This window comes from Benincasa hispida, chromosome 3, assembly GCF_009727055.1.
Source record: "Benincasa hispida cultivar B227 chromosome 3, ASM972705v1, whole genome shotgun sequence".
Taxonomy (NCBI): Eukaryota; Viridiplantae; Streptophyta; class Magnoliopsida; order Cucurbitales; family Cucurbitaceae; genus Benincasa; species Benincasa hispida.
In genome coordinates, this window is record NC_052351.1 from 61,069,846 (window position 1) to 61,082,504 (window position 12,659).

General features: G+C 31.4%; 1 protein-coding gene across 2 annotated transcripts; it reads right to left on the minus strand.

The window, feature by feature from the left end:
- Positions 1–3,781: 3,781 nt before the first annotated feature.
- Positions 3,782–8,314, minus strand: LOC120072879 (phosphatidylinositol 4-kinase gamma 8-like). 2 transcript variants are annotated; one of them, XM_039025403.1, is made up of 4 exons: positions 7,867–8,314; positions 6,707–6,750; positions 6,521–6,628; positions 3,782–5,939 (listed from the first exon to the last, which is right to left on the minus strand). In XM_039025403.1, the coding sequence occupies exon 4, from the start codon at positions 5,868–5,870 to the stop codon at positions 4,215–4,217; it is 1,656 nt and encodes a 551-aa protein (XP_038881331.1). In that variant the 5' UTR covers positions 5,871–5,939; positions 6,521–6,628; positions 6,707–6,750; positions 7,867–8,314; the 3' UTR covers positions 3,782–4,214. The 2 variants fall into 2 exon arrangements, with proteins under 2 accessions (XP_038881331.1, XP_038881332.1); XM_039025404.1 differs by lacking the exon at positions 6,707–6,750.
- Positions 8,315–12,659: the final 4,345 nt, after the last annotated feature.

The following is a 12,659-nucleotide window of genomic DNA, read 5'->3' on the forward strand; positions in this document are numbered from 1 at the left end:
GGGCTCTCTCTCAACTAGGGATCATGTTAAGCTATGTTTTAAGTTGTGTTATGTTTGAAAATTTTTAAGTATGAGATTGCTTGGCAGTTTCCAGTTGAAAGCATGATGTTTATGAATTATTAGTTACTCACTGGGCTAGTAGCTCACTCGTTTTAAATGTTTTCTTCCTCAGGTAGTGGTCAATTCCCCAAAGGCTAACTGCATTGTTGCTCTGCCACTCAAGGATTCCAATTTTCAGAAAGGTTTTAGGTGTCTATTTGTAAATGTTTGTATATGTGTTATTCATGTAAGGGATAAGGGATAACTGCCGAGATCCACTGAACTCTGTATTGTTAATACTGTAATTATGTTATGTGCTTAACCCTAGTTGTGTTAATTGAGCTTGAGTATCTTAAATTGTTCTTACATGTAGGTTAGACAGTAAGTGCCACAAAAGAATTGGTAACTGCTATCATCACATTCTCTTCTGGATTAAGAGGGTAATCTAGGAGGGGGTGTGACATATCGTCTGGCATATAGGCACTTCCAGTAGTAAGATTACTTATCTCGGATCAAAATTTCAAAATAATTCTCAAATATTACAAAATAATTGAATTTAAATTACATCAAAACTGGGATGTCATTTTAAGACTATTCTTCAATCTTCTCCAAATCCTCGTTGTGATCACGATCTCAACAACTCTTCTTGGGTCTCCAATAGGACACCACCACCAAGATTTCCCTACTATTCTTCAACAAGGAAAATGTTTGTAGGAACCTTTTTGGTTCTTGGAAGACAAAGGAAGAGTAACACTTTACAGAGAAACTCTTTATCTATATAATTTAGTGAGAGTAATGAAAGATTGAGAGCTGAGAGAATACGTGTGAGTTGAACTTAGAAGAACCATTCTTCTTTTTTTTTCAATGTAGAACATTATGTATTTTGCAATGAGGAGGGAGATAACTCCCTTCCGATTGACTCACATTAACTCCTCTGTACCGTAGGGGAATTAATTTTTAATTAAATTAAATCATATTTAATTTAATTTAATTTAATTTAATTTAATAAATATTAATTAATTAAACATCATATATTTAATTAATGTTATATTTGAATCATATTCGAATGTTTTTTCCTCTCATATACTATAGTTTTAATATGAATATCATTCATATTAAATCGAACCTATAATTTTAATATGAATCTCATCATATTAAATTTAACCTATAGTTATAATATGAATCCCATCATATTAAATTTAACCTATAGTTATAATATGAATCTCATTCACATTATTTAATATTTGAATCTTATTCAAATCATTATTCTCTCATTCATATTATTTAATTTTGAATCTCATTAAATCAATTTTACAATATATTGTATCTATATACAATATATTAATTGTATCATATATAATTAGCTTAAAATCCCATGTAATTTGAACAAATCAAATTCTTCCAAAACTAAATATTCCTTATTTTATCCTTTGTGAGCAAACAAGGGGACCTAATGGACCTACAGTTAGATGCTCCAATTATTCGAGATTAATTAATTAAACTAATCAAAATTCATTAACTATGGGTCACTCCACTAAAAATCCACGGTTGCACTTTTTACACGGTAGAATATTTCTGTGTTCTTGGATATCACCAACTATCAATAAGTTAACCCTTCACAAATTGTTCGTAACTACCGCTGGGTCAAATTATCGTTTTACCCCTGTAGGTACGATTCTCTAATAAACAACCTATTTATGGTTCTACCACCACAAACAAAAATATCTCAGGCCAATGAAAGGGAAGGCCTCATTGTTCAAGACCCACAGTCAGCACTTAGGGAGAAATTCATCTACTTAGAGATATCAAGTGATGTTTTCTTGAAGGGAGCATAAATATATTGCATTATTTTTTCCAACTATAGTTTTATCCCACTAGTGTTCTTAGCAAAATTTTTAATGAGACAGCTATTAAAATATATGAATATCGTACCTTTTTTCTTCTCTAAGTTTTTCTTCACTTGATTTTTATCTTGTCAGATTTTTTTAACGAGGAATATAATCTACTATGGATACATAATGGGAGTTTTAAAAATATTTGAATTATATATAAATGTCATATCTCCAAATATCTTCTCTGCATCTTTTATATTTATCATTATCTTCTTTGTATTTTGTATTTTTTATCTTTTCATATCTTGTAAGCTCCAAATATCTTTTTCATTATCTTCTCAGTATCTTATATCTTTATCATTATCTTCTTTATATCTTTTTTATCTTTTCCCATCTTGTAAACTCTATAAATAGTAGTTACCGGGACCTTTGAAAGAATATAAAATACATTCCTTCTCTACTTTTTCTTCTTCCTAATTTGTTATTTTTCCCTTGTTTGATAACAATAATGATATTAATAACTTATTGAAATCAAACTAGAATAGTGTAGTCTATTAATTAACTTTATTAAACATATGAAACTTTCAACCAATATAACTGACAGAGTTATGGTTCAAATCTCCTACTCTCTATTGTACTAAAAATGTCTAGAAGATAGACTAAGCAAAAAACTCAATCAAAGAAAAACTCAAAACTTGACTAAAATTTTTTTAAAAAGATAATCAATTCCATTGATAAATGAAGTGAATGTAGTTTCCTTTCACAAAAAAAAAATTAAAAATTAAAAATTAAAAAAAAAAATCCTATGTGGATTACAAGAAAGATCTTCATTCTTAACTAATAAGGAAAAGAAACACTTTAAATTATAAAGGGTGTTTACATTTACACCCACAAAAGATATGAACATGATCAAATACCAAAAACTATCAAAAGTTGAGGAAACCACCTTAAAAATTCTTCCATTTTGCTCACACCAAAGAGTCCAAAAACAAATTCTGATAATTGCAAGCCATAAGATCTTCTTTGGACCACAAAAATTCTGACCTAAATTTTCAATGGATAGTCATCCTTCCAAAGAATTGAATGAAAGTTGTTAGTAGTAGTTGAGCTCTTTGAGTAAATCAAATCCTCCATCAATGAACGAACCGTGAAAGTATAGAAGGGATCAAGTGGCCAATACCAAGAGTCATTTGAATTCCTCAAAATAACTGAAAGTGGAAAGATTAGCCCATTCCATAATTTCTACTACAAAATCAAATGAGTAAACAAAAAAAATGTTTAAACTCAACAAAATACAACCAACAAGAACATGTTTAGCTATAAAGTCAATAGCTCAAAACAAAAAGATTAAAAACTTTGATACACTAAACATAATCCAAGTGTAAGAAATAAAATTTACACAAAAAGGGGAAAAAAATAAAAGAGATGGTGACATTCTAGTACCCCACCAACTTTTGAAGTTCACAAAATGTGAAAATCTTTTCTTTTTTCTTTTTTTTTTTTGGAACAAGAAAACTAGAGACTGGAGATCAATAGACATACCAGGATATCTCAACTAGACTGTCACATCCATGGCACCTTCATCATCTCCCAACCCACTAGTGATCCATTCATCAAAATGGAGAATATACAAAGGGAGAGCTAAAGAAGAGTTCCAAGTCCAAACAAAATGTGAAAATCTTCCAAAGTTAAAAGCTTTCACAAACTACAAGTTCAATGAAAAAGTTAATCAAAGAAGAATTAAAATAGTCAATTTGGGAGGGAGGATGTAAGGCAACCAAGAATAAAAGAAGAACTCAACTCGTGATACGAATATTTTAAGTCAATTGAACTTTATCAGTTAGAACTATATCGCAATAAAAAGAGAAAAAGTAGTTAGTTGAAGAAAAATGAGAATATCACAAAAATGAGAGAGAGTGAGTAAATACAAAATGTACACATACACATACATATATACTTTTATATAAGTAAATGAAATATGGGATTACAAAAGAGGGAAAGAGCTGAAGAATATTTTCTAAGGACACATCATAACCTGCAACAAAAAGAATTTCAATGCAGGCATTTGATTTGTGTTACAATCAAAAGAAAACATGAGGAAAATTTTTAAAAAGCTACACGAAGGAAAGGATGGCTGCCTAACTCACCACTCACTTTTCCCTTTCTGCCCCTATCACCATCACCATCACCGTCATCGACGTCATAGTCATCTATTCTATGAAAGGTCTCCTTTTACCATAATAATATAATGTACAGTTCCTTCTTCTCTAGTTACAAAGATGAGCAAACTGCATTTCACTTCCATCTTGTTTCGCTATGATTCGATTTCCTCCAGAGAAGAAATCAGAACTTGCAAGAAGTTCCCATCCTCTGAAGCTTTGAGCCCACGCATCTCGTCTTGTTGAGTGCTTCAGGTAAAAGCTTCTCAAAACTTTCCAAGAACAGCTCCCAATTGTCCCTACTCATTTTTCCAAACATGATTGCGCCGCTCTCGCTGTGAAGGTTCTGCACCGAGAAACTCTTGCTCTTGATCAAGCTACCATGGTTACTACTTTTCGGAACGATATAGTTACAGTCGATGATGTCATCATTGTGTATGTTTTCATCAGTTTCCATATTGGATAATGTTGTAGTCTTTGATCCAGTTGGATAATCAGGACATGGGAGCTTAGGAACTTTTGGAGGCTTGAGAATTTCAGAAGTCTCTTGGAGTTGAGGATCAGAAACCTCTTTGTTGTGACCATCATATCTGCTTTCATTTTCGAATTTAAACATTTCCAGGTCACTGTTTTCTTGTTTGGTGTCGTGCTCGCCTGAAATGATAATCGGTACAATGGCCATAGCTCGAGCACAAAGGTTCTCTAATGCACTTAAGTTTTCTTCTCCACTGCCAAATTCCCGTGTCATCATTTCGCCAATGTCAGCAAGACAAAGCCCAAAAGCTGCAGCCTTTTTCAGAAAAATGGTGCACAGAATGAGGATTCTAATGGAGGCCTCCCTTATAGCAGGAAGCTCAGATCTTAAGAGTTCTGCATCTTTGAAGGGATCAAGATTGGCAATGTACTCAAGTTCAGTCTCAGAGAAAGGAACCGAGGCCTGAGGCCAGTGAAGCCATTCAAAATACGGATCATCGAGCCACTCAGGAAGGCAAAGTCCATGATCAATTGGCACAAGCTCAACTACCCCAACGTCACAATTTTCATGCCTTTGTCTCTTCTTCACAAGTAAATTGCCTGCATGCCTATCAATATTTAAGAGTCGTATATCAAAAATCCCTATGCGATGAACTGCAGCGACAGAGAAACTAGAGGGACCGAGCTCTCCAGCATCACAATCATGATCTACATAACTCTGGAGTGATGCAATCTTGTGTGGAGTAGCTGGAATCCCGTATGAATTATTATTAACATGGAATCCAACATTAGAGATTTCCACCAAAGCTGTTGGAGGAACACCAACAAAGCCACCGTAGTCGAGCAGATAAGCTGCCAATTCACGGACACCTGTTTCACCAATCCGAACTGAACGCTTCAAACCAGGTTGACCCATCAACCTACCCACAAATCCTTTAGGATTATTGCAGGCAAATGGCTCTTCATCAATAGGCTTTACCACAGCAATGTTAACCCCACTTTCATTACGCAAGATATATGCACCACCTAACCCACTTGACACCGGTACTGGATCAACACCGGATGCCAAAGCATTTGCAGCCTCTTGTATGACACCATGTAGCCTTGTACCACGGCCAACCATGATTTTAATTCTTGGCTTGTAGTCAACTTCTTCTACCAAAGATAGGCAGGGTGTTGAAAAGCTTCGATGTATACAAGCAACTTCAAATGCTTCTCTCAAGGAGTTGACAAAATTGTTTTGGTCGATTTCGCAATTGCTGAAGTCAAGATGGGTATAAGATTGAAGTCTACATCTTTGAGACCGGCAAAATGGCTTAAATTCACGATGTTGATCAACTACAACTGCCATCGTGTACAATTTCATACAGCCAAATGACAATTGTATGCCAATGAAAGAAAAAAATTCACGGTTTTCCCTAAGGATCTGCCTTTCCTGGAAACATCACTCACCCAATCAAAAGTGACAATCTCGAATCAGTCCATTTCACATTTCCAATAAGTTCATTCAGATTCAACTACTAATGACAAGAATCCAATAAAAGAATAAATGTGTGCAGAAAAGTATAATATTGCAAGTATATCTATTTAATGTACTTCTAGAAATCATTGAATGAAACTAATACATAATAATATGAATCTATTCCTGTCATACATTACTGCTTTCCCAATACCCAATTCCCAATTCTCATATCCATGCTATTCATACCATTTTCAAACAAATTTCTATGAGGGCTTCAATGCAACAAATTACCATGGTATATCAATGTACATTTAATAAAATAAATCTCCATATTTGTTAATCAGAAGATGCTCAAACATCAAACAACATTTACAGATACTTAACCCTCAGAAATTGGACATTTGCAGAATTAATTATCAACAGAAAATGTTTTTGACTTCACACCTTAGCATAAAGTTCAAATCCACAAAACAATATTTATTCGATCAAAACAAGAAAATTGAAGAACCGTGGCAGCAAGAAACAATAAGGTGGGTAATTATTAATTTTCTTACCCATTAAGGTCAGATTAAATTGTAAAATATCAGATGCAGCTATGTACTTCATGCATGATTTACAAATGCATGCCGACTTCCACCCAATTTTCTGGAATCCATCACAGCCTGTAGAAAAGTTAGAATCAGAAAATCTAAAAATCATGTAATGAGAATCAAGAAAAAGATTCTTGAGTATTAACAAACCTATTAATCCCACGCCCCTTTGCAACTAAAGTCACCAGAATGGTCTGAAACCAAAACAAAAGAAAAGAAATAATCTCATTCATATTTGGATATCACTTACAAGACTCATCTTTCATATCCCATTTCTCAACAACAACAAAAGACACCATTGGATGCATATGATCATCAGTTATTGTTATAAACTCTCAAGACATATGAAGAAAATGTGAAAAAGAAAATCCTAATCTAACTCTAAATCCATGCCTTGTTCAAATAACTTAAAGATTTTGGTCATCTTGTACACATTGTCCATGATTCAAACTGGGCACAAATAATCCTCACATCCGAGTATCAAAGAAAAAGAATAAGAAAACTGAACTAAATTCGCTTAACACTGCTTGTTCTGCCCATTTTTCTTGCATATTTCATTGCTTGCTACACATATTTTCCATGCAATCAAAAAGAAAATTAATGTTCTCTCATCCAGAAACTCAGTACAAATAGAGATGAAACAGTTGAAAGCAAAACTATAATGTAACTCCAAAAATCTATACTCAATTATCCATCAGACATCCACATATTCCCAGGAACCAAACAGAAAATAAACCGTTCTTCCATCTAGAAACTCAAAAGAGATACATAATGAATACCATAATACAACTTCCAAAATCTACATTTCACCGGTCCTGAAAATCCAACCGTCAAATACACTCATTTTCCTAGAACCAAACAGAAAAAGCAAATTGTTCTTCCATCTAAGAACCCAATAACCATACAAAAACCAAAAAGACAAAATCAAAACCATAACTATTAACCATTCCTGGGTTTCATGCTAAACAGAACAACAAAGACAAACAAACCCTTCTCCCATCTAAACACCCAATAACCATACAAAATCGGAGAAGAGAAGACCAAAGTCATAACCATTAATCATACTTGGGATTCATGCCAAACAGAAGAACAAACCATTCTCTCATCTAAGCACCCAGTAACCATACATTAAACATTCCTGGTATTCATGGGAAACAGAACAACAAACAAACCCTTCTCCCATCTAAGCATCCAATAGCCATACAAAGACGAAAAAGAGAAAATCAAAGTCAGAACTAAAAATCATTGATGGGATTGATGCAGATTGAGCAGGAAATGAAAATGTAAGGGAAGTAAAAGAGAGAAATTACCCTGAACACTGGTTAAGGCATTCAGGGAGACGAACAGGAGAATGGGAGCGCGAGAGAAACCAGTTGGGTCACCGGCGAAATTCAGAAAGAGAGCCCTCCCGCTCCCCTTTGACCAGTATAAAAGAAGAAGAAATTCCTCAACCCCAATGCAGTGCCCAAAAATCCCACAACCCGAGCCCCTTTATCTATCCCCATTTCCCACACTGTTTCTCCCCTCTTCCATCGCCTCCTTTTTTTGGCCATTTTCCAAATTTGGCCGAATTCAGACAGGTTGTTTTTGCTAAACTAAAACTGTCTATAACCAACTTCATAACCCTTCTTCCATTTTTTATTTGTTTTTTTTTTTCCCTTTTGCTTTCTCTTCTCTCTGTCACCCGCTTCCTTCCCTGGCCGGAAGATCCGCTCTTCACAGAGCCTCTGTTTTTTGTTTTCGTTTTCGTTTCCGTTTCCCCCCTTTTCTTTCTTTACGTTGTTTTTTCTAAGTTAAAAATTCATAATGCCATTTTTTTAAAAAAAGAAAAAAAAAATGTTATAAGATCATAAGATTTCTCAACCATTTGATATATATATNTATTATATATATAAATTTATAATAAAAGTAAGTTAAAGAGTTTAGGCTAGTAACCATTTGATTTTTACTTTTTAAAATTAAGCATATTTTATTCACATTTCTTACTATGATTTGCATTTTTCTTAAGTAAAATAGTTGAATTTTTAGCCAAATTCGAAAAACAAAAACAATTTTTTGAAAGCTACTTTTTTCCCTCAAAATTTGGCTTGATTTTTTAAACGATTGGTGAAAAGTAGATAACAAAAGAAAAAATTTGGAGGTAGAAGTGATGTTCATAGGCTTAATTTTCAAAAATAAAAAGGTTACTAAACGAGGCATTAATATTTACAGTTTAAATGTTACATATTATACTTATAGTTTGATAATTTTTTTACAAAATATCTCTACCTTAGACATTTTATAAGGGGTTTATCAAATCACAGAAACGATTCATCAGATTTATCAAACTATAAGGACCAAATTGTAGTATTAGAATTATATGGACTAAGTTTTAATTTTCTCTAAACTATGGAGACTAACAACTTCATTCATCTACTCGATTCTTTGAATCTTTAAAAATATATTCATCTATTCGACATAGAAGTGAGTTTTTTAAATAAAATAAAATAAAAGAACGATGCATTAAAATCAGGAAAGGTCTGAACACCAAGTCTCCTCACAAGAAGAGAAAAACGAACCAGGAACCGTAGAAGAATCCTAACATAAATCTTCGGAGAAGGAAGAAAAGGAATTAACAAAACAAACTCTATGATTACCACCACGAGCAAAGTGGTTCATTAGACATAAAATTCAAATTGACAACTGAATATCAGTTTTAGGAAAAATTTAAATTTGTTAGAAACCTATGATATAAAATTTAAAAGTTCACATTTATTATGAGACATAAAACTGAAAAAGTAGAGATTAGTTAGACGCTTTTGAAAGTTTAAGGATTAAATAGATACAAAATCTCAAAAGTTTATCGAATCAAATTTATAATTTAATATTTTTTAAATATCATTTTTTGTGTTTTAAGATTTTGTAATCAAATTTCGGATTTGATAATGTTTTGTAAATATTAGTGTACATTTCAAGTGTTGGGTAAGGTGATAATACTTTGGCACACTCTCTGCCAAGTGGGTTTTTCTTTTAGCTAATTGAGATATGCGATTTTCATGAAAACAAGTCACTCTCCAAATTCCACGTTTTTATGAGAAAGATATCTTATAAGGAAAATTGCAAAACGACGGCGCTTGATGATGTAAGTGTACATCCGCCATAACATCGGACATCGTCCACCATAATGTACATGATCGCCTACCACGACGTCAGCGATTGTCCATCTTTTTTGCATGCACAATAATTTTGTTATTGTCGTATCTTTGTCGATACAATTCCGTTTTAACTAAATGATCACTCGATTTCATATATTTTTTTGTGTTTTTTTTTTATTATGCTCGTAAATTAAACAAAATGCTAAATAATAATAGATATAGATAGTACTATAACATTTAAACTTAGATAAAATTTACTTTTAGAGTAATAAAGTCGAAGATTATTTAAGCTTTTTATTCAGTTTACATGCATAGTTGGAAAGAACACAAAAAAAAACGTATGAAAATGAGTGGTCATTTAGCAAAAACTAAGTTGTATCGACGAAGATATGACCATAACAAAATTGCAAAACCAAAACTGAGTGATCACGTATGCTGATATAAACAATTGCGTACACTAATGTCAACGATCGTGTATGCTGATGTAAGCAATCACGTATGCTGATGTCAGCGATCGCATACTTTTCTGCACAAACAATAATTTTATTTTTCTCGTATCTTTGTCGATACAACTCCATTTTAACTAATTTGTCATTCTTGTCCTAGGATTTTTTGTGTTCTTTCTAACCATACTTATAAAGGAAGCAAAATGTAAAAGCATCCTTAGTTTTAAATGACTTTGAATTTTCGTTTTGTTGTTGTTGGAAGAGAAAAACAAAAGAAACGTAGGTAATGCAAATGAAGAGGGCATTTAATATTGAAGGTAAAAGTGGTATTTCACATACCAAAAAGGTCAATAACAAACAAGTTTTTAAAAAAGAGGTCAATCATAAAAAAAAGTTTTTGATTTTTAAATCATTTTATACCATCTTCCATCTTGTAAAGTACCTTCTCTTTAGAAATAATCATGGTTTTTTTTTATTTTCTTTTTTATAACAAATAGGGCATTTGGGCCGGGTCGAGTCGGGATAACATCTTTAAACTCAATTCTATTCAATAATTTAGAACATGTTCGGTAGAAAAATTTAGATTATGTTTTATGTTATTATACTTGTTCAATGAATATGCATTTGGTAGGTAGTCTGAATTTTGTTCTCGACAATTATTTTCAAATTCTATAATTCAAATCGTGCAAATACTGAAAACAACATTTTTATGTTTTTAATATACCTTGATTTTGAATTCGAAATTTCGGAATGCATAATTTTATTAAAGATAAAAACAATAACAAATATAGTATTTGATGTTATAAACTTAATTATTTTTGTTAAATTAAAATATACATTAGATAATATATTATATATTATATGATATTATAAAATAATAATTATACAAAAAAAATTAACATAAAACAAATTCATAAATTAATTAATAATAATTTATATTTAATCTAATATATAGTGAGTAATTATAATTAATTTTATGATTTATAAATATATTTTTATACACGTTTTGAAAAATTATTTAAATTCAGATTTAATTTTTCAATCTACTACCAAACATTTATTTGTTTTCTTTGAATCCCTAGTTTTCAAAATTTGTTTTCAAATTATCTACTAAATAGATCCATAGTCACTTAACTTTTAATCATGTGTTTATTTGGTCTCTGATATTTTTTAAAAAATCGTTTAATAGATCTTTAAGTTTTCCATTGTATCTAATAGATTCCTAAAATTTTAATTTTGTGTCTAGTAGCTCCTTGACCTATTCAATATTTTTAAAATTTATGGACTTAATAGACATAAAGTTGAAAGTTTAGAGTCGTAGACAGATAATTCAATTTCATATCTTATTTTTAGTTATCTTTTAAAATGTTCAAAAATGTCAATAACTTGTTAGACACAAAATTGAAAGTTCGACATTCTATTAGACATTTTTAAATTTCAAGACTTCTTTAACACAAAATTAAAAGCTCAAAAACCTTTTAAACACATACTTGAAAGTTCCATGGTTAAACTTGTAATTTAATTTATACAATATGATCTCTATTTGCTCAACTAAATTTTCAATTAATGATGATAAATTTTATTAAATAATTCAAAAGTCCAAATATTTACTTAATGTGAATAAGAATGAGATAAAAACAAAAAACAACATTGGAAAAGTTTACATTATGTTTTAAAAAAATCAAATAAAAAAGACGTGCATTATATATAATATATAATTCGACTTTGTATAATAATATTTGTTGGAATAGAAATTAAGTTTAAGTATCGAGTATGTTTGAATTGACTTTATGAAGGCTAAAATAATACTTAAAAGGTCATTCCAAATAAGTCTTAAGAAAAATTAAAATAGACATTCAATCCAAAAGGTCCTAAAATAAATTAAAATGAGGCATTTACCTATTTTTAGGAAATCTCATTTAGTAACATCAAACACCTTAATTACTATTTTAGTTTAAGATGCATGTTATAAATTCAATAAAATAACATTGAAGTGTGTCTTATGTTTAAAGAAAAAAACTCATTTTTTTGTTAGGTTGTTAGATGAAAATTTGGACTTGAAACCGAATACATTGGAAGAATGTATGCACGAAACTCAGTTGGTGAGCGACAGGAACATGGCCCTGAAGTTGGCCTTAGCCGATCTGGGGGTAGTTGGGCCAGGCAAAAAGGAAGCCCAATATGTAATGAACTGTAACGAAAATTGTTATTGTCACACCGTTTCAAGTTATCAATGCAACATGTCATTTAAAGTTCCAAATTTCCATTCAACGTTAGGAATTTATACTTTAACGGTAGTTTTGAAACATGCAAGTTAAAGGCAATATCTAAGGCTTCGTTTGCTAAATGTAAAGTGTTCACACGAGGGTTTATAGAGAAACTTGGTTCATGGAATTTCAACTTTTGTATTTGTATTGACTTCAGTATAGCAAGTACAATTTCTAATATATATTATTTGATACATTTAAAATAAACTTTAATCTTTAAGTTGATTTATCTTCTTGGATGAACGGCCTTTTGGGC